The sequence below is a fragment of the Parasteatoda tepidariorum genome, chromosome 10 (genome assembly GCF_982258835.1).
Source record: "Parasteatoda tepidariorum strain Cologne lab strain chromosome 10, Ptep-v5.0, whole genome shotgun sequence".
Taxonomy (NCBI): domain Eukaryota; kingdom Metazoa; phylum Arthropoda; class Arachnida; order Araneae; family Theridiidae; genus Parasteatoda; species Parasteatoda tepidariorum.
Window position 1 is genome coordinate 10,044,764 of NC_141764.1, and position 26,670 is coordinate 10,071,433.

At 27.7% G+C, this 26,670-nt stretch overlaps 1 protein-coding gene across 5 annotated transcripts in view; it reads right to left on the reverse strand.

Moving 5' to 3' along the window:
* Positions 1-26,670, reverse strand: part of LOC107444126 (nonsense-mediated mRNA decay factor SMG8) — a 62,904-nt gene that overhangs the window by 33,249 nt on the left and 2,985 nt on the right. For 2 of the 5 annotated variants that reach the window (XM_087153321.1, XM_087153318.1), the window contains exons 2-14: positions 26,102-26,234; positions 25,038-25,064; positions 22,258-22,386; positions 20,599-20,682; positions 19,514-19,581; positions 15,858-16,035; positions 15,069-15,157; positions 13,918-14,051; positions 10,192-10,403; positions 9,205-9,344; positions 6,491-6,578; positions 6,253-6,408; positions 3,941-4,081 (exon numbers count right to left, since the gene is read on the reverse strand). In XM_087153321.1, the coding sequence (XP_087009447.1) occupies positions 3,941-4,081; positions 6,253-6,408; positions 6,491-6,578; positions 9,205-9,344; positions 10,192-10,403; positions 13,918-14,051; positions 15,069-15,157; positions 15,858-16,035; positions 19,514-19,581; positions 20,599-20,682; positions 22,258-22,386; positions 25,038-25,064; positions 26,102-26,234 (1,579 nt within the window). The remainder of the gene's footprint in view (positions 1-3,940; positions 4,082-6,252; positions 6,409-6,490; positions 6,579-9,204; positions 9,345-10,191; positions 10,404-13,917; positions 14,052-15,068; positions 15,158-15,857; positions 16,036-19,513; positions 19,582-20,598; positions 20,683-22,257; positions 22,387-25,037; positions 25,065-26,101; positions 26,235-26,670) is intronic. The other 3 variants (XM_087153319.1, XM_087153320.1, XM_087153322.1) reach the window with 3 other exon arrangements.

Here is a 26,670-nt window from a genome sequence, read left to right on the forward strand (position 1 = left end):
AGTGCAGCTTTCGGTAATTTAATCTTTCAGTTACTAATACATAAAAAGCACTTTAACAAACTTGAGGAAAGTCATCAGATAACGACTTAGTCCTAAAGCACACTTATTTTCGCTCACTGTTTGGTCAACATTCTGCACCAAATTGTCAGTAGTGACTGAAGGTCGCCCACCTTGTTCGTCATCCTGCACATTTGTATGACCATCTTCAAATGCTCGAACCCACTTCCTAATCCATCACTCATAATGTTTTCTCAATCAGTGTGCATAACCAAATTTCTCAACAAAAAATAAGCATTTTTCAAGGAAACAAAAAATATTTTTAAGCACTTTAAAAAAATTTCATAATTAGACAGGGTGGCAAGTTTCTGACAATTGCCGAAAACCAAAAATTTTGGCTATAATAAATATGAAGTATTTTTAAATTAACATACATGTGAAATTACAAGTGCTCCATCAATATTATGCTCTTGAATTATTTTAACATAAAACTCTTTTTGTTTTCAAAATTACTGTCAAAAACCAAAATTTTAGAGTAGAAAATATTAGATAATTATAAATAAAAAAGTGTATTATAATATACATAAAAATATAAATGTGTATTACATTATACAGGGGTCTGTCCAGACATTTTGTGAAAGGTCCTGTTTTTCTAAAATTGTGAAAAAAAATTCATAATTTGTGAATATAAAATAAGCGTGAAGTCACATTCTTTTAACCAGGGTCCTGCTTTTGTGAATTTGTACAAATAGGGTCCTGTTATTGCAAAAATTGATAAAAACCTTTTCAAGAAGTTATTCAATTGCAAAGAGATTCTACTCAATTGCAAAGAGATATACAAGATTCTGCTCAACAATTGCTTCTACTAAATTAGAGATGCAACATAGTACAAATATTTGGTATTTAGCCTATACTGTTCAACACAGAATATTCATTTTGGACGAATGATAGAAACAAAATCACTCACATTTGTAATAGTTTCAATTGACATATTTTAAATAACACAACTTAGTAATGTATCACTTTTAATGTGTTACGCATTAAGTAAATTTAAACAATTTTTAAATTTATAATATTTTATTTAAAAAATTGCCAGAAATTAATTTTTATTTACATAATGTTCTATTAATTAATTTTATGAATAAATATAAATTGATCAATGATTTATTTACAAAAAAATTATGATTTAACATTAATAAGAATGTGCACTTGATGTTTGCAAAAGTAGAAATATTTTCTTAGAATACTACATTTGGAATTTAAACTTAGGGAAACTTCTTTGTCTCGAACCATCTTTCTTTCGCCCCCAACAACCCTCGGAAGTGTTTATTTGATAAACAAAACAATAATGAAGATAAACAAATTTGTGAAGGGTCTGATTAAAAGATAAATTATTTTGTGAAGGGTTCGTTTTAAGGAAAAAACATTTTGTGGACGGACCCAAATTTCTTCTAAACAGATCCCTGTTATAGTATTATAAATATGTAATTATAAATAAAAATGTCAAATTGCAATTTATCGAATCCCTTTATTTGTTTAATTATTAAAAATGAAAATGCAAAAAAAATTCTTATAAAATATCACTTAACAATCATCGCATTCTTTTTATATGTAAAATCAGTTTTCATTTACTTCCATTTTAATTCCTCTTTTTCCCAAAGCAAGCCATTACAAAAAAGTGATTTTGAAGCTTTCAGTACTACAAGTTCAGTTTTCAGTTTTGTATGAATACGAACGAAATTTGAAAATGTTCTTTTATTGATGCTCAGCTGTATGGACTAGAATGTTGACCTACTAATTTATTATAACGTAATAAAATAACACGTAATTAAGAAATTTATTCTAATAACTGTACTAAATATTGCTGCTAACTTAATTATACCATTGAATTGATTGAGTGAAAAAATTATTAAATCATTTTAAAAAAATTTATATTTTTTGTAAATTATAATTAGTTTTCTTATCAGGGAATATATTATATTTATGATTTGTAGTAAATAATCAAGTACATATAAGAAGAAGAATTCTTAGTCCCTCAGAACAAAATGTTTTTTTTTCTTTTCTTTTTTTGGATCAAAATTTCCCCCAAAATGTTAACATTTTTCATTCATTTTCCTTTAGTACAATATTTTTTTTTAAAAAAAATATGTTTGGAAAGTAAGCTTATATAAGAATAAAAATTTGTTTGATTTTTCACAATTCTTGAATAAATGAGCATATGTTAAAAATTGTTAGAAATCAAAATATGTTGTAAAGTTAATTTAGTAATAATTTATTAAATTAACTTACTCCTAAACTTAAGGAATTCAAACTAATAAATACACAACTTGACATTTTAAGTTTTTTAACAAGGTAAAAAATTTTTAAACTGACACATTTTTTAACAATAAAAAAATTTTGTAGGAATTTTTTTTAAACAGAAAATTTTTCTTTGGCTGCCTGAATTTTTCTCAAAACCTCGTTCCCATGATTAGACATATACTGCTAACCTGCATATAAGTAATAATAGCAAACATTACATATAAAAAAATATTTTTTTCATTAGTTGAGATCAGACAATTACGACTTAAGTTTTACTCAATCTAAAAAATCTGCCTGAATTGTGACATAAAATAATTAAAATCAATATTTAGATTAATAATAATTATAACAACTTACAGTTATTACTTATAATATATCAAAAGTACCATGCTTTTAGAAAAATCAATAAATAATTTAATGGTTTTGGCAATATTTTTTATAAGAGTGATATATTAATACAAATTATAATAATAGTTTCGCCCAGTGGCTGAGCGGTAGTGCTTCGCGCTGTCGTGCCACAGGTCCCTGGTTCGATCCATGAGCTGGGCAAGGTTGACTCAGCCTTTCATCCCTTCAGTGGGTCGATAAAATGAGTACCAAGCATGCTTGGGAGCTAAACACTGGGGACTCCTCACTGGGCTGACCACCCAACCGGAACATCTGTCTTAGCACATCAGAGCCGAAAGGTCAAGAAAACTGAGATGGGCACAGTAGGCTTTGGCCCTCTATGGGCTGTCGGGCCACTGAGTTTAGTTTATAGTATAATTATAGTTTATAATGCAAGTATTGATCATGATTTAATGTCTAATAAAATGATCTCAATGTTAATAAAATGAAACTTGTCCCAAGTTTTTGATATTTTTTATCAGATTTTGAGAATTTTTGACATGCCAAGACAAACACATCGAAATTCCAACCCTGTAATTAAGATATGCGTACTAAAAAAAAAAAAATTCCTTCTTACTATTGTTGAAAGTTCTTAATACATTCATAAAATGCACAATAATGTCTTAAAACTTTACATGATCATGATAAAATAACTAATTTCTGACAAAGAACTCTTTTCATGATTATATTAGCCACCATAAAAACAATTTATACACAATTTTAAAGATATTCATTATTAAGTGGCTCATTCTATTTTTAAATTAATAAGTAATTTATTTAATTATATAAATGAATAATTCAAAATTATAATTAATTTTTGACTATTATTTTAAAAGATTATCGAGTGTACTTTTTAGATTTAAATGAAAGTTATTTATAAAAGCATATTCAACAAAACATTAACAAGATTATTATTAATCATACTGAATTTATAAAGATATGTAAAGAATTAAGCAAACTAAGAAAACTCTAATAAATTCACATTACATTAATGTAATTTAGTGAATGACGCCTAAAAGAATGTTTATTAATATAAAAAAGAGTTTATTTTTTCACATTATTATTTCTATCAGATTATTTAGATGGACTAAAGATTGTTTTTTCAGATTATTATTTATATCAGGTTATTATTTCAATTTTCTTTAGACTAGAAAATTACGAAAACATTTTTAATCCCTAGTATTTTAAAGCAACACTTTACGGATCCTTTAAATTAAATAAAAGCTTTCTCTAGTCCTTAAGTTAAAAGACTGACCTTAATATCGAATGGGTCCTCTCTGGTGGCTTGCTTTCTTCCACATTCACATGTTGACACTATTTTCACTTGACTGCAATGAGACATCACGGGAAGAGACTTATCATCAACATCATCATCATCTTGATCACTTCTATGAATCTGAATAGGAGTAAATCCATTATCACTATTATAAGATAGAATAAATGATCTCAGTTTTATAGTAGCAGGGTTGCCACTCAAATCTGTAAAAAAAATTCCCTGTACATATTATACACAGTATTATAAGGAGAAACACACAATCACTCTGATCTTCTATAAGCTATATTGGGATAACTGTACTAGTTTTAATTAAGTGCTGGAAAAAATTAGAGAAAGAAGGAACAGCTCAACATACTTAAAACAAATAATGCTGAAGTAAATGAAATAGTTTAGTATAGCTGAAATTAGTGATGTAACGAATAGTGATGGGGCCGAATAGCCGAATATTCGGCCAAATACTTACTTTTTTAAAAAAATTTCTCTTTTGATTGTAATTAAAGTCATTTTCAAATTTTAAATTAAAAATGAAATAAATACTAACAAAATTGCTTTTTTAATCTTTCCATATTTAAAAAAATTTTAACAACTTGATTTATTTTTTGTAATAATTTAAATATCTTGATGCCAATAACAAGGCAATATGGCTTTTATAAATCTAAATAATTAATAATAGCATATTTTAGTTATAGTTATACTTGTAATTTATATGCTATTTTATTTAAAATAAGAACTCATTACTTACTACTGTTAAATGTATTCTTAACTTTCTTTTTTGTCAGTAAAATTATTAAAACTCAGAAAATTAAGAATTTTTTAAAAAGTTTCGCTTTTGAAATTTTAATTTTGTAATTAAATAATTTTCAAATTTTAAATTAAAAATGAAATAAATATTAACAAATTTTATTTTTTAAACTTTCTATATTTTAAAATTTTTTAACAACTTGATGTATTTTTTGTAATATTTTAATTATCTTGATGCCAACAATAAGGCTTTTACAAATCTAAATAATTAATAATAGCAGCATAATTAATAATAACATATACTTCATTATTCGGCTAGGCCGAATATTCGGCAAAAGGGTCGAATACCGAATAGTGGCCGAATATTCCTTACATCCCTAGCTGAAATATCCTAAAATATCCCATAGATCGCACCCGGAGTGGTCACCAATTTTTACAAAAGATGAATATAAATACCTATGCTACTTTCTTATGTTTAAAAATCTAACTAGAATTTAAAAGATTTTAAATTTTTAGTGATCAGGAATTACCCTTTCTCTTGATCATTTCTGGGGTAATTCCTGATCATTTCTGGGGTAATTACTGATCACCAGTTTTTATAGCAAAGGGGCTGTTTAAAAATAATTATACAATGATAATTAACAACTAAGACATCAAGATCAAACAAATAAACCAAAAAGGCATATTTAAGCAGCTAATAAAACGATTTATTTAGAAATATGAACTGTTATTTAAGAAAAGACAATTAACTATTTATTAGCTGTTTTTTATACTATTTATAAAAAGTTACGACAATGATCAGGAATTACCCCGGTGATCAATAATTACCCCATCTGTAGGGGGCAACATTTGATATAGTTTCCTATAATCAATTATAATGTTTACAATAAAAGTGAAACAATTAAACAAAAGCTTACACTATTTTTATATCAAAGAAAAAGAAAGTAACTCAAAATGTTTATTAAGAGAAGTGTTGCAGAAATGTGCACATTTTGAAACCTGTCTTTGAAATGGAAAATACAGAAAGCAGTTTGAAAGATACTTATTTTGTTAGATTAAACAAAAAAACTAATATTAAGTAAATGTAGTTACACTTTAGTAAAGTGTACAAGCATTCTTGTCCATGTATAAAATTTTTTTTAAAATAAAACTTAGGTGATCATTATTTACCCCAGAAACAGAGTGATCGTTAATTACCCTGGGTCATCCTAATTGGCGAAAGAATGAAAGTAAATATCGGGCAAACAGGATTTTAAAAAAAAACTTCCAACTTTTACCGGGTCAAAAGTTTTTGATTCACAAAAGGATGCAAACCAATGCTCTTGATTTATGCAGAATACCACTATATTCATGCTGAAATTGCATGCCTCACTTCTAGTTTTTAAACCCGGAAGAATAATATGAAAAAACCAGAATTCGGGAGTGCCCTTGGAATAAAATCACCCATGCATTTGTCGAGTGTATATTTCCATAACGTTAACATACACAATACTAAAATGCAGTGATATTTTGAATAAAATGAAGTAACAACAAATGAAAAAGAAACTCACTGGATTCATGCAATGATTTCCAGTAAGGCTGAGAACTTCGCACATTTGATGTCCGTTCTTCCAGAGCCTTTCGCAGTCTTCCATCAGCTGCTGAGCGAATCTCGGCACGGCCGGACCCCTTGCGTGGATGTTAAATACGTGTAAAGCGTGAGCAAGCTAAAAGTAAATTACAAACAGAATCAGAGAAAAATTCCATTTATAGTTATGCAATTTTGGAATTATTAAAATCATTTTTAACCCTAGTTTCATGATAATCCTCAGTGTAGTGAGTGGGTAGGTTTTCTTGGTATGCAGCAGACGCTAAGGGCAAGACTTTATTGCACCTTCTGAAATGATAAAAAAGATAATAAAAAACAGTTGAAAAAAAAAGGAATCGAATACAGGATGTCTAGTGAAAGACTGAATGACTTCAAAATTAAAAAACTTTTAAATAAAAGGCGACAGACGAATGAAACATCAGCATATCTGACTAGACAGTCCAGGGTGGGCCAGTGCCTTCCTTTGAATTCGAATCCACTTCTCTCTACTTTTAACACTTGTTCGCCAGTTTTTCTCCTTTAGAGTAAGGAAATCAGTCTCAACTAAATCCAGCCATCTCAGCCTGGGTCTACCTCTTTTCCTGTTCGTTAGGGGTTTGTGTAATAGGATTTTCTTTAAATTTGAGTCATCATTCCTTCTGAAAATGTGAGCTGCCCATTTCATTCAATTTATTTTTATGAATTTCACAATATCTCGCTCTCTGTAGATTTTATACAGTTCAGTATTATATCGTCTTCTCCAGGAATTATTTATTTTTATCCCATCAAGGATGGCCCTCAAAACTTTTCTCTCAAAAATGGCAATTTTATTTTCACCAGCTTGAGTTAGGTTCCAGGTCTCAGAGCCTAATTAATTCTCAGGTCTAGAGCCAGGTATTGGCCTAATTAATGTTTTATAGAGTAAAAGTTTTGTATTTTTTGATAAAAGGGAGGATTTGAAAAAACGTTTTAAACCATAAAAAGCTTTATTTGAACAAATTAGACGACTCCGAATCTCATTGTCTATGTTATTGTCGGCAGTAACTATTGAACCAAGGTAAGTAAAATTCTGAACAGTTTGAAACCTGTGGGAACCAATCTCCAGATAGGATTCACTAGAATTTAATTTTGCAAGTACAGGGATGTATTTGGTCTGATCGGTATTAATGATTAGTCCCATATTTCAGAGCAGCAAGCTCCAAAGAAAGGAAAGCTTCTTTTAATGCAGGAACAGTTCTTGCAATGATGTCTAAATCATCCGCATACCGCGAATGAAACAAACTGTAAAAAAGCTGCAAAAACATATTCAGAAATTTTTTGAACTTAGTTGGAAAGACACAGCCTCACGAGCTATCATTGACCAGTTTAAGCATTTTTCTCTGTGTCTAGTTTTACTTTTTTCTATCTAAAATTTCAGAGCGTATTTGATAGGTCTAAATGCTTCATTCTGGAAATTATTGGTAATAGTAGATGGAACACTTGATAAAAAGTGATAATTGGTTTTTAAAAAAAATCATTGATAGCCGCTTCTTATTCTTTAAAGCAACTTTATCATTCTAAAAACGTTTAAATAAAACTTCTTTTTAATTTTAATTGAAAGAGAAAAGAATAAAAAAGACAGCAATAAGCACTCAGAGAAGAAGAGAAAAGAATTTTAAGACTGTTTTTGTTAATAAAAATGTATTAAGTATGTCATTTGTACAAATTGCAATATAGTTTAGATACAGGGGATGACTGACTGATATTAAAAATCTTTGAAATGAAAGGTGACAGACGAATGAAACAAACGGTGAAAAAGCTGTAAAAATATATTTGAATTTTGTTTTATTCGACACATCATTAAGACAATTTGTTACGTATTATTAATACATGTTATGTACTACAGTAATGTAAGCAAAAATTACTATTATGAACCAAATAAAACAATCTTAAAAATTTTAACTATTTTATTTTTACTATTTTGTTTATTTGCCCATCTGCTACCTCTAACGGAGGAAGAAAATAGAAATAGCATTCTTCAAAATGAATGATTAGGATTTTATTCACATGCTTATTATCTGCATTGTGTCCAGTTTCCTTTCATGTTAACCGATAATCAGCTTGAAAATTTCTTGTTAAATACAACAATAATGGATTGCTGACTCACAGGACCGAACATGTGTTTCATGTAAAATGCTATTTCACATTAAGCGGTTTCGCATTAATGAGTTTCGACTGTACTAACAACCGAAAAACCAGAGTTGTTTGTGTGTTTGTTCTTTCTTTATTAATTCATTAAACACTTAATGTTATGCTGGTAGCAAGCTATGGATGTTTTTTATGCTTTTCACTCATAATAAATAGATTTGCCATTAAATCCTCCCTTAGAGGTACAATAACAAAGGAGGATATATTTTAACTTAAAAACGGACCCTTCACAAAATATTTTAACTTAAAAACAGACCGTTCACAAAATAATTTATCTTTTAATCGGACCCTTCACAAATTTGTTTATCTTTATTATTATTTTGTTATTCGAATAAACCCTTTCCAGGGCAGAAAACAAGAAAGATGGATATAAACGAATTAAGTTTTGTTTTCGGCAGACGATTCTTCCATTATTCGTACGAAATTAATATTCCGCGTTCAGTATAGGCTAAATACCAAATATTTGTATGTTGCATCTCTAATTTAGAAGCAGCAATTGTTGTTTATTTTTTAAAATTTAATTTTTTTAATTAAAATTTTACAGTGTTGAGCATAATCTTGTATGTCTTTACAGTTTAAAAACTCCTTGAAAAAGTTTTTTTTTGCAATTAACGGACCCTATTTGCACAAATTCATAAAAGCGGACCCTGGTTGAAATAATGTGAGTAGTTTTTTCACAATTTCACGAAAAACGGACCTTTCACAAAATGTCTGGACAGACCCCTGTGATTAGAGTGAATTATATTACCCTTCAGAGAATTTCACATCAGTATCCAAAGTAGTTTTCATCGCTTGATAGAAGGGTCGACTTTTGCCCTCTTTCAGATCTCCATTCATAGCATTGGTCAGCTTACAAATTACTTCAAACCAAGTCTGGACAGGAGCCAGCTAAAAGTTAATTCCTTATTATACTTATTAATTGCCTTTTTCTTGCTTGAATTTTACTATATCTTGATAGTTAGCAAGTATGATCTTTTTTTAAAAAAAAAAATTGAATTAATTTAAATCATATTTTGTAGAATTTAAATCAGATTATTATTATTTATTTTTACAATTATATTAATTAAAGCATATGCAAAAATGCATTAATAATACTTAATATTACTTAAAAACAATATAGCTAAAACAGTTAATAACTGGTTAACATTATTATTTAATAAAATCATAGTTATTTTTGTTCAAGCTATATAAATTAATATTATATTTTCTATGAAATCAGACTATGTAAGAATAACTTATATAAGAATATATTAATATATATTCTTATAGACTTATATAAAAATATATTAATTAAATATATATTTTTCCAAAATATTTTAGGCTTAATTAAATAATTTAAAAATAAAAAAAATCAATTGGTTTAAGTTAGTGATGTTTTTTAAAATTAAATATTACAATTTATATAAATTAATGATTTTTTTTGAAAAATCAAGTGACTTAAAGTGGTATATTAATCATGATTTAAATCAAATGAATTTTTCCTTCATCTTCAAATAAAAGAAAATACAAAATGATACAATGATTTTCCTGATCAGAAGCAAAATCATTTAAACATTTTTTAAAAATTGAAACAAAAAATAAAATAACTTTGAATATGATAATATTTAAAAATCAGAAAAGAAATATATATACAAGAACTTAGGTAAAACCTATAAGATTTAAAAAAAAAAAAAAAAAAAAAAATACATGAGATACATACAAAGAGGAGTTTTGATGAAGGTATTGAGGAACTTACCTCGAAATAAGCAGGAACCGGAAATCGACCAACATTATCATCGAATCCCTTTGTCAAGGCTAGATTTATGTGTTGAAACAGAAACTTGGAAAAACTATGTTCAGAGTTATCATTGGTTGAAAATGGCTCAAATGTGAAACCATTTACATACGGAAAACTTAAATTATTTCCTAGGATATTAGATTTGCTCTTCGGCTTGGAATCAGAAATATCTGCAAGGTGTAAAAACAATCTTATAACAAAGTATCTTTAAATGAAAATCTGGAATAATAGTTTTATTCAAAACGCATTAATGATCACACATTAATGATAAACAAAAAAAACCTTTAATGATCAGAAGAATATTAATTTTTCTATTGCCAAGTATGACATATTAAGAATGTTTTTCTTAATATAGTAAGATTGCTTTTTGTCATTTTCAAAGGCTCTGCAAAAATATGCCTTTCATTAATTTACCTACACCTTCAAATACACTTTTATAACTGTTAAGTATGAAACAACAAATTTTGGCAAATAATATGTCACTTTTATTGCTGTTTCAGATGAAACAGCAATAATTTTATTACTTATAAGTTTATAGTTTTATTACTTTTTAGTTCATACTACTTTTACCACTGTTTTATACAAAATAACATGTTTAAGTAAATAATATGGTATTTTCAAACTGTTTAATATGAAACAATATTTTAGTAACAATGTGTTACTTTTATAACTGTTTCATATGAAACATCAATTTTTAATAAATAATATGTAACTTTTATAACTGATTCCAATAAAATAACACTTCTTAAAAATTGTTGAGAGTTTGTATCTGCTAAATTATTTAGTGACATTTCTCTTCAAAACTAAAAAATTTCAAAGTAAAAAACTATTTTCAAAAAGAAGAAAATCCAAAACTTTAATTCAAAAAAAAAAAGAATAATAAAATAAAGCTGTTATGCCCTAATTATTTAATATTTCAAAAGTTACTTCATCACTGCATTGTAAAGGTTCATAAAAATATGAAAAAATTACGAAATATTCATCGATTTTAACGAGATTTTTCTCTGGGTGAAAAAGTTCTACAAAACTAGAAAATTCATAAAAATGCTTAATATTTTTTTCTAAAATATTTTGTTATTTTAAAATCGAATAAATTCCATTCAGCAAAAAAGCATTATGCAGTTTCAAATTAAAGCTTTACCTCAAGTTTGAGAAAAATATCTTTAATGTAACTAGAAATTTAATAATGGTTTCTTTTCCTTTTCCTTTGCAAAAACCCTTCAAAAAAAAACATTCTTTAAATTGTGTATCACAGAAAACATGAAAAATTTACAATGCTATCATTTGAGTAATAATAGCAGGCTTCACGACTTTTTGCCTAGGTTTAAAATTATGAAATTTTATAATATAATTATGATTAGAACATTATTAAATATAAATTATAACACATATGTCATAGCACATTAATAACAGATGTCACAACACAATCACTCACTTATATACATCTTTTCTTTTTAATATTTCAAAGCTTTATTTACACTTAATTACATAATAATTTTACTTAATTCAATGCAAAATTTTCAAGTGATTTTTCCGAATTAAGGGAATTTTTCTTAATTTAAATATTAATAAAATGACCACTATTTTTCAGTCTCATAATATTTGACCTCTCTTTTGGAAAATAATTTTAACTTTTTATATGTTCTACTTTACTATCAGAGGTCATTGCATGATTCTGTCTGGATGAAAGTTTCAAGATAGGTTAGAAATATTATTTTTTTTTTTTTTTACTTTCTCTTTCAAGCATAAGTAATGGGTCTGTTTGAACCAAATCGCTATTTGTAGACATAAATAGCGATAAATGTTCCTTTTATAGTGTTTGTTTTTTAATGTGTAATATATGTTTTTTTAGATTTTGAAACATTGTTTTGTGAGAATGACGTCATGAAATTAGAACAATTTGATCTTTGGCCTTTAGCAATTTTAAAACAAGAAAAATATGATTGATGAATAGAAAAATTTTAAAGGTAATGATTATACAAGTGATTCTGATTTTTAAATAAAAGTGCACTTGAAATTCTATGTGATGGTAAGTAAACCATATATTTTAAATTTCTTTTGACCATAGATTATGCCTACATTTTGTCTACCTTAAGAACTCCCCCGCCACAAAGTCTGCTGCTATAGAAACAAGACAGGCGCATTTCAGGGCGGGTAACTTCTCTTCACTCTAAGAATAACACAATTAACCCTTGTGGCAGAAATTTTTCAAGCTATCTGCGACAAAACTCCCTACCATTAGTGCCTTTCTGCAAGATACTTTTAATAATAACAAACATATATACCTTACTAATTTAAAATAATAAATGCTGTGTTTACAAAAAAAGAAAACTATTATATTTTTTAATTGAACATGTAATAATTTTTTTATTTAATATGGTGATATTCTTGCATTTTTTGGATGGGGGGGGGACACTAATTATTTTCCTTGTCGCATTTTGTAAATAATAATCACAATAAAAAAATTTATTAAAATCATAAAATCCGTTGATGAAAAAAAGATCAACGACGAACTCACCCGAATCGGACTCCTCAAATCCGTGTTTCGTTTCGAGATCAGGTTGTAATAAACAATACCGTACATAAAATATCGGATTTAAAATCTATGGAGAAAATCAATAGCAATAACTGCTAAGAATTCAAAAGTATTACTGCCTTAAAAAGTAAATACTCAAATACACGATTCAAATTTTTCATATTGTTTGAAATATTAAACAATATGAAAAATTTCAGATTGTTTCAAACCATGAGAAAATCAATAACTACCGAAACTTCAATCAAAACATTACATCGATTTACGATACTATCTGCTTGAATTGAGCACGTCAAAAAGTGATTATCTAAATGTATGATTCAAACATTACGTGGAATTCACGAGACAAATTTACGAGAAAACTCAAAATTTGTCCTTTTTAAAAGAAAAATCTTTCTGCAATAACTCTGTAACGTTCTGCGACAATGTCGCCATGTTTCTGTCACGGGGCAGTAGACCGGTAAAAAAAGTTTCCCTTTCTCCCGCTGACCAGAGCCGAAACCTGTCCTAAATAATGACTACTTCAAATAGTTATACCTCATTACCATAGTCACTGCCACGGGTCTAGACAAATGAGCTAGGGGAGTTCTTACTTTAGACAAACTATAGGGTCTCCTAGGATTAGAATAGGTGGTCTTCAAGGAAAAAAGTAAGCCAGAAAATAAATCTTGAATTAATTACATAATTATTTTATAAACAAAAATTAGTAGTCTCCTTTTTTTTTACCAATGAAAAAAATACTGAACAGAAATAAATATTATATTGCAATTTAAATATGAAATTTGTAGTAAAACACAGAACAAGAAGTAGAATAATTCATGAAAGAAGTTTTTTTACAACAAAAAAACTTTTACAATTGCATTTTTTTAAAATAAAAAAAAATTGTGTTGTAAAATTAAGAAATTGCAAAAATAACAAAACATTTTTTAATAATAATCTATAGCAAATGCTGTTGTTTTCTTCAGCAATGAGGCATCTCACTTCTTCTAGGTGATTTACCCTTTACTTTTATAAAACATGTATAGTCAAGAGTTAAAAAAAGTTTAATGTTACAAGAGACAATAAGAAATAATTATTGTAAATGTTGACTTCGAAGACATTTGTTCTGTAAAAAAAGAAGTTTAATAAGCGAAATTAAATGAAAGTCATACCCAAGTCTTTAGCCATTTGACAGTGGAACCTTATTTGAGACAAAAAGAATCCAATAAAATCTGAGAGATATCGCTTTGTGGAGAATATGTAGACAAACTCTTGATTAGCAGGAACCGCAAACAGAGAGTTTCCACTGCAAAATTAACATTTATGTAATAAATATATGCGTGTATATATACAGTCCCTAAGCCAAATTATTAGACACATTATAAGATTCTAAGTAAAATCTTAATTATCAGGTGATACTATACAGCTTTATTGCTTTTACGCAACTGAAACCGGTTTGCACTTGTTTACATTAGTGTATCAATGGGTTATCATTGTAATGCAATACGTTAAAAATAAATACAAATAGGAAGTATATTAAAAAATCACCTGAGTAAAAGCCCATTACATGTATGTTTAAATATAAGAATATTGCAAGCAAACTCTTGCAAAACATGTAATTTTTGAAAAACTACAGTGCGTCTAATAATTTGGTCTAATTATTACAATATAATAATATAAAACCTGATATGATAAATATTCTATATGTATATAATCTATGGCAATGCATGACTAATTATTTGCTATATAGTATTTAAAGAATATTTAAAATATTAATTTAAAATACAGATATAGTCTAATAAATAATATTTAATTTCAGATTAAGATTTTATTTATATATTTAATATATAAATATTAATAAGAAAATATTAATATATTAATGTAGAAATTATAATTTTCAGCAGAAAAAACAAATTTTCACTTTATTCTATACTTCGTTTGCAAAGAATCTTGAAATAGACTTATTTAATTTTTTACAATTAGTGCAATTATCATTTTAGTTTTTCGATTACTTTTAGTGTAATTATTATTGAAATGGAAATATATTGATTTGTTGCTATAATTAATTTCTTTTTTAACTTTTTATTTATTTATTTTTTGTTAACTTTAAGATAAGTGTATTAAAATCAAATTTAACGTTGTAAAAGTTTAATAAAGAAAGTGACAAAAAAATAATAAAATATGCATATAATGTATTTAAAAAAAAAGGATTCTGATCAATTTGCACTTTCAGTAATTTAAATTACAAACTTAACATAACGTGTGGACTGAACCAAAAAGTTCACTGTAGATTTCAAAGAAAATATTGATAGAAATTAAATACCTGACATTAGTTATAACTCTGCTTTTTCTCAATATTCTATAAATTTCATCCTCCAATGAGTGCTCAAGTTTTTTGAGAGGGGATTGTTTCTATAGGAATTTAAAAAAATAATATTTGTACATGACTACATAAGACATAAAACTTCAAACGAGAATTGGCTAATCTACTGGGAGACAACATAAATATAGCATAAATGAACAACAAGCAAATATAAATTAAGTAAACGAAATTAAATACTATTAATTATCTGGGCTTAAACCAAAATTTTTATAAAAATTCCCTTTTCTATGAAATTGTAAGAATCTACTTATAATTATGATAATCTAAAATAATGATAAATTGGATCCTTCAGTCAGAATCTTGATTTTAATTTCGCGAAAAAATTCCAAAAAATATCTGTCCTTCAAATAAATAAAGTTCTTAAATTGAAAATAAATGCAAAACCATACTTCTTAGTTATTTTTTATTTTATAACCGTCCTTGAACAGAAAAACCAAATTTGGGTTTATGACTAGCATTGTTCAACTTTGTAGCATTGTAATTTTAAACCCTATCCAGAAGACAAGGGAACTCCTGGATCAAGTACAGGGATAAATTTGCCTTTGTGGGGGACATTTTGCTGGAACTAACCCACATTTGCGTTACATTGAGAAGAAGAATACAAGAACCTCCCCTAGTTAGCCTGACGGAAAGGGGACTCTAACCCATGATCCGTCTACCAGTGAGGATATTTCACGTCAGTACTGTGGCCAGTGCAAGCTGGATGCCAGTAATTTTTTAACAACATACTTTTGGTTTTGGTCTTGTTGAAAATTCGCCTGAAGTCAAATTGTCGGGTGGAGTGTACAAAGGAGAAGATTCGAACACAAACAGAACACGGGGAGAGCATGGTCTTCCATTCTGTATCCATTCTGCAGAAAGTTCCAAATCGGATAGAACTTCTTTAAACCAGGGCAATGCTTTCAATCTGAAAGAAGAAGAAAAAAAAACTTACACACATGAAATACAATATCTTAAGATAGTAAAAATAACAACCACTAAACAATGACAAAATATTCATACATGAGATGAAAAATAAACCTTCAGAACAAATTCAGATAAGAAACGATAGGTATTTCTTTCACACGAAATAAATGAATGTCATGTGTCATAAAAATAAACACATTTTATTTTCAAATAGAATTTTTTCTTAAATTGAAGACTGCAATAAAAGTAAAAATATATTTTTTAAATTTTGATAGAAGGATCTTAACAGTGGCAGGTGGGAATGTACTCAATGGCATTAAATTTGAGCTGACTATGTCTGTCAAAAACATGCCCAGAACAGATGTGCTAAAGCTCAGTTTTAAAAAGTATAAACCCACTTAGACTTTTAACCCACTGACGGTTCTGCACGTAAAAAGTCGCATTTTAATGTGCAGTCTTCTCCGCATAGCAAAACTGGTTTTTACATGTTACTATATAGGAGAAAAACATTCCTCCCAATTTTACTCATTTGCTAAACTGCCAGTGGGATAATACAAGCTCAAGATAATATTTAATTTGCAAAGCAAAGGTTAAAATTCTTAAAAAATTATAAACCAAAATTTAGGTAAATATAAGATACATTATTTGAGATGATCTATTTTTGAATCATGACATTTGATTCAAAATCCTGACTATTATTATAGAAGAATTGGTAATAGTAAAAATTTCTTTTGTACTTAACATAGAATATTTAACTTAACACTCTATTAATGAGTTATACATTCGTATTAAATTAAAAGGCAGGCTGCACATTGATTGTTAAGAAAATAATAAGAATATTTAAAGTTGCTTTTAATAAAATGAGATAAAAATTAAATAATTGATTTATTTTAATTATAAGAGAATTAAGAATGATTAAAAAAAATTAAACCATAAAATTAAAGAAATTTTAAAAGCTAGGAAATATGTAAGGCCTATAACAGCATCATAACTATTAAATTACTTATACAGTTGAACCTGTTTATCTCGAACCTCTTTATCTTGAAAACCTCTATATCTCGATATTTCTAAAATTCCCTACATTTACTGTCTAAAATCAATGTATTTTCCATGTTTATGTCGAATTATTTCCCCTTCAAATCCTCCGTTTCTCGAATTTCTAATAATACAGTACTAGTGTCAAAACTTTCGTTATCAGTAGAACTTGCTACAGAGATGCATTTTGTGAACCCACAGGAAGTAGGGATGAACTGGTTGGGGGTGTTTCTTGGAATTTCAATCACTATCCCTGCGCTTTCTTTAACTAGAAAAGAATACAATGATTCTGGCATTAAGTGAGGGGTTAATGAGTAGTGACCAGACCACCAGGGGTGAGCTTTTCAACATAGATATGAAAGCTAAGAATTCATTTTCACCTCAAAATTGCAACCAATGGATCAAAGGATAATTAGGAATTTTAAAGTTAACTGTAGAAAACAGTTGGTATGCAAACTTGTAGATGCCATCAATGAAAAAAGTTCTCTTCCAAAATTAAATGTGTTGGATGCTATCAGAATTACTGTTTTGCCTGGAGAAATGTGTCTCTAAAATTTATCCAAAATGGTTTTAAGAATTGCTGTGCAGATGATGAACAAGAGGTTGAAGGCATTAGTAAAGAAGAAGAAACTGCTGACGCTGAAAATACAGTGCCAGATTTGCCAGAATGGAATGTAATAAAATCTGGATTTAATGTTGACATTAATTTTGAAGAATTTTACAAGTGAACAACTGCCTGGCAATATGCGGAACATTGACAGTTGCAGAAATCATAGATAATGTCAAAGGAATATCAGATGATGAGGAAGAAGCTGAAGATCATATTGATGAACCAAAAGTGAATGCAACAGAGGTAGAAAAAAGCTGTAGAATTCTATTAAAATATTCTTGAATCCCAGGAAAATGTTATCTATTTGGGCTTTGCGCTCTTTCTAACCTTTAAAAGAATAATCGAAACAAATAAAGTTATACATCAAATATCTTTTAAAAATTACTTTCAGTGTTAAATGTATGTTAAAAAAATATTATGTAAATAGATGTTATGTAAATATATGTGGCATACGTAATTTGAAGAAATGCCTATATTTTTCTACTAAAAACAATTAAAGCACTTTTAATAGAATTTCTTAATTAAATTAAATATTTTTAAAGTACCTGTATAACTTGAAACCTCTTTATCTCAAATTTTTTTGCCTTTCCCGTGAGATTCGAGATAAACAGGTTAAACTGTATTAAAAAATTCAGACATATATAATCGAATAATATAATTTTGAACTATATGTTTGATTTGAAGGTAGTAAGAAAATATATGAAAATTTTTATCAAGAGCCTGGCTTTTTATCTGAATACAAAATTTGAGCTAATTCAGTTGAATAGTTACTGATAAATCAAATTCAAAACATACAACTTTTTCAAAATTCGATCTCTCAGGAACTATTCAATCGATTTGTCACAAATTTTGTATTTTTTCACTTAAAATTATAATCTTTAAAAATATGTAAAAAATTGTATAGCTTACAATTTAAAATATTTTCCACTTTTAAATAAAATAATAAATACTTACTAAAAGTTATATATTGCATGGAATTATATTGAGCTATGGTGAAATATGCAAAACGTAAAATTAACATTACGGAGTACAGAAATATGAATCCCTTGGAAAAAAGCTATGTTTATTCAGAGAAAGCATGTTTTTGTGTCTGATTTTGTATGTTAAAATAATATTATCTGCACTAATTATTTAGCATATTTGAGATCAAACCTTTGAACCATTAAAATTGAGCCCTAGAATATGAAGATCTGATCATTAGATCAAAAGTTACTTAGGGTAGTCTGTTTCTTTGTACATTTATAAGAACCTCATCAATTGATTGGCAAAACAATAATACAGAGTAATCAAACAGAGCTATATTTAACATTAATGTTTTTAATTAAAACTGATCCAACACTTACATCAAGGAAAAGCAGCAATTTAATTTGATACTTAAAATTATTTTCATTTTTTCCTGTTATAAATACAAAAAATATATATATATTTGGTTTAATACTTTTGACATGAATTTTTATGTGAGCTTTTTTTTTTTCCAGCTAGAGAATTACAAGTTCCAGAGGATATGCCTGTCTATTCATCAGAGGGCTTTATATTATGTCAGAAATTTTATGTCCATCATTTTTATGTCTTTAACTAAAGTAAAAAATATCACGCAAGTGATTAAAATAATCTCCTTATCAAAATCCCACATGAACCACTCTCCATTTAAAAACTGTCCTTTACTTTCCGTGGAGATAGCGGTATTAAAATAGGGCCAACCTCGTAGATTAAATATTTATAGATTGTTGAATACGATTAATCATCTTTTTATTTTATTAGATTCTTGAGCAGCCATAACCAGATTTAAGCATATAAGTACTGCATATCAAAAAAAGAAATGATATAAGAATACCTAATTGTGTCTAGAGCTCTGAAAAGCTGGATGTAGCTAACATCAAAACCTGCTTTTGGATGTGTTATCTGAAAAAGAGATTTGAGAAAAAGATTAAGTTCTTCAATTAAAAAAAAAATCAGTACATAAACTAAGTATATGTTGAAAGGAATAAAATAGTTTAAATAAAAAAAAGAACATTGGTTAATTAGATGCTACTTTTTTTTAGATTTTACTTATTGCCTGTAGAAAATAAAAAAGAAAGTAAGTAATTAATTAATTGGTATATAAAAATATTGTTTCAAGCTGAAAGGCATACATTGACACATTTAATAAAGCTAAAATAATTGCACAATTTTTATTTATTTTTTATTATCTTCAGTTCTGTAAGATTAAGCAAATTATTATATTATATTACATTATGCAAAACATGATTTCATAAGTTTATCCCATCAAGCTAAAATTTAAGCATCATCTAGTTCTAACTCATGTTATTCATAGTACACTAAAATCAAACAATTTTCACAATTATTCTGATTTTTAATATTTAACATGATATTTTTATTTCAACTACTATTAATTTTAAACTATTCAATTTTATAGAACCATTTTTCAAAAGCCTAATTAAACAAAATAAACATGTGGTTTCAGATAATTTAAGAAGAAATACTAAAACGGTGACAAAATCTTTACCTGCTATTGATCCTTAAGCTTATTTTACATAATGAGTAAAAATAATGAACTAAGTGTATGCAATAAATGTGGCTCTTGATCAAACAGAGCTATACGCAAGCAAACATCAGAGATGTTATCTCTTAATGTTTGAAAAAGAATTGTATACAGATTAATTTGTAGCAATGTCTAATGTTGAAACAATATGAAAAATTCACTTTTTAAATGACCTTCCCAAACAAACTGATTGACCTTGTAGGAAAACTTTTAGGCTCGAGGGAGTTCCTCTTTACACCTACTTTAAAAATTCCAAAACTCCAACACAAATGATTTTTTAGTTATAGGATTGATACACAGTTGGACAGACACGCAAATTATTTTTTTTATTAAACAGACGATAAAGAAGCAAAAAAAAAAATTTTTTTTATACTTACAATGATTATATGAGAAACACAGAACAGAGTAAGTAATATTTTAGCAAAATCCAAATGCAAATCACTCCATACTTCTAAGAAGCTCTAAAAATATAAACTTAATTATTTATTTATTGATACATGAAAGAAAAAACTTATTTTGTTTAAACATTAAAATGTCAACTACTTAAAGAGATTAAGGTATGTTTCTATTACTTTTTTAAAAGTTGTACTGGAAAAATCAAGCTACGAATTAATTAATATTTTAGATCCGTCGTTGAACAGCTGACCCAGTTTTGGGTTTACGACAACTAATGCTCAACTATGTAGCCTTGTAAATTTTGAATCAATCCAGAAGACAAGGAAACTCCTGGATCAGTACCCCCAGAGGTATTGATTTGTTATGAGAACATGAAAGATTTTGCGACTCGACAGATTTAACGCGCATCAGTCATCATTAACTACATGGGGAGTCTTTGGCCGGGGGGATCAAATCTAAGAACTCTTGGACTACTAACCATGCTATCCCGGCTTAATTAACTCATATTGTAAAATTTAATAAAGCCACACTATTTATACTGATAGAAAAGAGAAGCAAGTGGAAAATATAAAATTACAGAGTGAGCAAATTAGTATGACAAAAAAATATTAATAATTGGTTCACTTCATTAGAAGGTAACGTTCTATCCCCTGAGCCATCATGACTCAAGAGTCTAATAAGTTGTGAAAAGTAGGAATGTCTGGAGAAAGCCTGAGCTCACCCCTGGATATTGAACCGTTGAAAAGGGAATAAGAGCAAATTTATGATAATTAATATACATGTTTTATTGGGTTGATGCACAAGTTACCGCACTTTGTTTAATTTAAAAAATTTGCGCTGAAAAGGAAATGTTTTGGCATAATCTTTTGTGTTATTCGAAAGAGAATTTTTCACTCTATAAAATAGTGTATTTCGCTTTTTTGTTGAGTTTATTTTTGTTACATTTTAAAGCAATGGAGTGTCAAGTTGACAAAAATGAGCATTTCCGACACCACCTTCATTTTGCGCTTAATTGCGGTGCCAAAGCCACAGAAGCTGCTAGAGAGAGCAAGCACAGAGCTGCTCAAATGCTTCATGTGGCATTTCATTCAATACTGACATCGAATTATGGGTTTGGTTGGACGACTTTTTTAAGACGCTTACGGGTGATTTCTGTCAAAGAGGCATCGAAAAACTAGTTGAATGTTGAGAGGAAGACGCAAACAACAACGAAGAGTACCGTATTGATTAAATTGCTGTTATTTTATGTAAAAAAATAAAGTTATAAACTTTTTTTAAAAAAACAAACACGGGAACTTAAGCATTAACCCAATATAATATTAATATAGGTGCCATTATAAATAAAAATGTTGATAAGTTATCTTTTTTTAATTCTCTTACTGCCTTGGTATTAATATTAGACGAAATATTTCTACTAAATCTATCATAATTAAGGTTGATTATTAAGGTCACACTAGAGCTGTGCAATCGATGACAGCAAATCCTGACAATTTATCACTGAGAACAACTTAGTCAATATTTAAAAGGGTTGGAGAAAAAAAACCTGAAAAGTAATTAAAATATATGCTTAGTTAGCAATAAACCTAGTGAGTGAAAATAAAACAAGTGAAGTAAATTAAAACACAAATTTTGATTTTTACCTTTGTTTCCAACTCTGTTCCTAACTCTTTACATTTACGAACTAAAACACTTGTATCAGATATGCCAGTTGCTTGAAGAAATATGGCGCTGACAGAAGGATCGTAATATCCTTTTACTTCACAACTCCTCTTGAAAGTAAAAGATCAGTATCATGATGGTTATGAATTACTGTAAATTTATATTAATAAAAATATGCATTTCAAATAATTATTGAGAGCATTATTGAAACAAATTGACAAACTTAATTTAAAATTTTTTTAAACAGGGTTGCCACTTAAATTTGGAAGGAAAAAAGATTCTTGGCTTGTGTTATACGCAATATATTAAGAAGAAACACAATTATTGTTCTCTTCTGTGAGCTATTTTGGGCTAACTATACTAGTTTAAATTGCTGGTATAACTTTGAGGAAAAAGAAGGAACAGCTGAACATACTTAATGGTATAATAAATGAAATAATAGCTGAATTATTATCTTTAAATACTCCATAGATTGTTTTTTGAGAGGTCTAAATATTTCAAAGGACAAAAATAAGAAATAAAATTCCCAGTTAGTAAAGAAAAATTTAAAATTTATTGCATTTTCTCTGTTATTATAGGTGATTTTTAAATTCCCTGTATTTTCCCTGCGGAGTGGCAATGCTGTAATAGAAAATAGTAAAAAAGATATAGATTATAAATGTTATAATAGACAAAGTATTACACAAAAAAGACAAAAAATAAAATACTAATAGTTGAAATAATGTGTGAATAAATTTATTTTTTAAATATGCAGTCAAAACTTAATTTATTTAACGTGTTTCTCTCACTTTAAACAAAGGTTTTATAACACAATAATTACACAAAATGAGCCCTGTGCTTATTTTAAGATTAGGCTGAATTTTTTATGGTAAGCATCAGCTTTTGGATGAAATAGGGTGCATAGCCAGATTTTTCAACAAAAAATAAGCATTGCCATACTTTAACTGACGATAATGATGCTCAATCAATGTTAATGTAGGGTTGCCACTCAAATTTGGAGAAAAAAAATTAACTGTGTTCTCCTTGTACATATTACACACAATATATTATGAGGAAACAAAATCATTGTTTTTGTGTGTAGCTAATTTGGACTAACTATGCTAGTCTTAATTAAAATTTTGAGGGAAAAAAAGGAACAGCTGAACAAATTTAAATAATGCCATAGTAAATGAAATAATTTAGTATAGCTGAAATATCTTCCCTAAATATCCCGCAGATTGCTCTTTGAGTGGTAAACTTTTTTTAAAAAAAGAAGAAAATAAAAATTGAATTCCGAGTTTGTAAAGAAAAGCTCAAAATTTCTTTCATTTCGCCTGGTTAATTTTGGTGAATTTTAAATTCTCTGCATTTTCCGGGATTTTCCTCTTCTCCCTGTAGAATGGCAACCCCATTTTAAACATAGTCATTATTTTTTTTTACATTTGAAACATATACAAATGCTTTTTTGCATTATAAAAATATGTAGGCTGCAAAATTTTTAAGTTTTACATTTCAAGTTATAGGCATCATTTTAAGTGTTTTTTCATAGCAAGTTTAGTGTAACTGCAATGCAGTCAGAGAGTAATGATTGTTGTTGTAGTTAATTTACTATGATTACGCACTAGAGCTGCACAATGGGCTATTGGCGACAGTCTGGGAAACATCCCTGAGAATGATCCGAAGACATGCCATCACAATTTTGATCCTCTGCAGAGGGGGTGGTACCCCCGCTTTAGTAGCCTGAGGACCTGCACACAAAGTCGAGCACTTTACGGTAGAGCAGTTTAACGAGAACCAATACCGCGGACCTTATGTCCCTACGCAGACTATCCAAGAGGTCACCCACCTGCACACTGACCGCAACCAGTGATGCTTGACTTCGGTGATCTGCTGGGAACCGTGTCTTAATGATCAGTCCACTGCGGGACAAATTATTAAAGTATTGTTCGCCTTAAAAAAATATTTATAGGTTATTTTTTATTAATTATATATTCCTTATAATATTTTAAATATCCATAATGAACTGATCATCAATAATCATTATTAAATTTAATATTTTTAATAAATGAAATGTAATTTTTTTAATATTCTAAAACTTACTAATTTAATCGTTATTAAAATTAAGTATTGAAGGTAACTTTTACGTAAATCTTGTACACTCTTTTGGAATTTATCTTCCATACTTTCCTAGAAAAATATGTATTCAAATCTGCACGTTTGTTTTTGTCTCTTATAGAATTACTGCTTTTAATATAAAAATAGAATAGAATCAAATCTTGAAAGGATGCATTTGAGTAACCCTTAAAAAGTCCAATTCGCGTAATTTCGTCGTTGATCTGATTTTGTTAATTACTGCAACAGATTTCATGGTATTTAATTATTTTTTAATGTGATGGATGATGATTTTCAAAATGCGATAAAGGAAATAATTAGTACGCTTCTCCACCCAACAAAATTCAAGTATATCGCCTATAATATCAGAATAAAAAAATATTACATAAATCAATTAAAAAAAAGACATTGTTTTTTTTTTTTTGTAAGCACAGCATTTTTGTTATCCATTTGTAACCTACATCTTTGTTATTATTGAAAGTATCTTGCAGAAAGATATTAGCGCTAGAGAGTTTTTGTCGCAGAAAACCTAAAGAAATTCTGCCACAGGAAGACATTGACTATCTCCCTCCAATGATATTCTTTGCATTTTTAAAATTACAAATAAAATTACTATATACATTACACAGTGGATTGCCCAACTAGTATAAATTAATAAACATTTTCTTACAGAAGTAGACTGACAAGCTTCTTCATTCTAAAGAATAAAAAAAAAAAAAACATTTAAGTACTATTCTTAATAAATTACACATTAAAAAAGATTTTATCATAACACAGCATATTAATCAGATTAGATATCACAAACTGATTAATGAGTAAACAAAAGAACTTTAAACTATAAGTACAATGAAATATTAAACTGAGATTAGTAAATTTAAAGTAATTACTGTTCACTTTAGAGTTATAATTACTTAAATGACACTAATAGTAAATTTCTATAACATCAAAAGCTACTTAAGATTTTCTTAAAGGAAATTAGTGATGTAACGAATAGTGATGGGGCCGAATATTCGGCCAAATACTTACTTTTTAAAAAAAATTTCTCTTTTGATTGTAATTAAAGTAATTTTCAAATTTTAAATTAAAAATGAAATAAATATTAACAAAATTGCTTTTTTATTTAAAAAAATTTTAACAACTTGATTTATTTTTTGCAATAATTTAAATATCTTGATGCCAATAACAAGGCAATATGGCTTTTATAAATCTAAATAATTAATAATAGCATATTTTAGTTACAGTTATACTTGTAATTTATATGCTACTTTATTTAAGATAACTCATTACTTACTACTGTTAAATGTACTCTTAACTTTCTTTTTTGTCAGTAAAATTATTAAAACTCAGAAAATTAAGAACTTTTTAAAAAGTTTCACTTTTGAAATTTTAATTTTATAATTAAATAATTTTCAAATTTTAAATTAAAAAGAAATAAATATTAACAAATTTGCTTTTTTAAACTTTCTATATTTTAAAAAAATTTAACAACTTGATGTATTTTTTGTAATATTTCAAATATCTTGATGCGAACAATAAGGCATTCACAAATCTAAATAATTAATAATAGCATATAATTCATTATTCGGCCGAATAACTGCAGTATTCGGCTAGGCCGAATATTCGGCAAAAGGGCCGAACACCGAAAAGTGGCCGAATATTTGTTACATCCCTAAAGGAAATAATTTTGAAAATGAATAAATGTTACACTTAATTTTAAAATGACTTAATATTAACCTCAAAAATATGTTTATTCAAAGCCTCAGCAATCAGATGCTCTTTAAATTGAGATGAATTCAGGGAAGTCTTGCCGAATACTGATATCACCACCACTTTCTCATTTTTCACTTTTTCTTCCAAAAAGAATTTTCTAAACATAAAATAAAAATTATGAGTAACAATGGTTTCAGATGAATTATCATGTTCAGAAAGTGCAATGAAAAAATAAAACAGCATTATATAGATTTTCAAGTAGCAGCAATTTTAAACTTTTAAGAAAAATAAATTCAGGCATGAAAACTGCTTTCTTTATGGAAATGTGCACTTTTAGAAACCCATCTTCAAAGTGGAAAATACAGATAGTAGTTTTAAAGATACTTATTTTGTTGGATTAAACAAAAAATTATTATGTTGTTGTAATTACTAAATTACTAAATGTTGTTGTAATTTAGTAAAGTGTACAAGGTTTCTTGTCCAAGTCCCAAATTTTAAAAAAAAAAAAAATTATAATAATTTTTTTTTAAAAATAAAACTTAGATCAGTGGTTCCTGAACTTTCTTGTCCCGTAGACCCCTTGCCATGTTTTT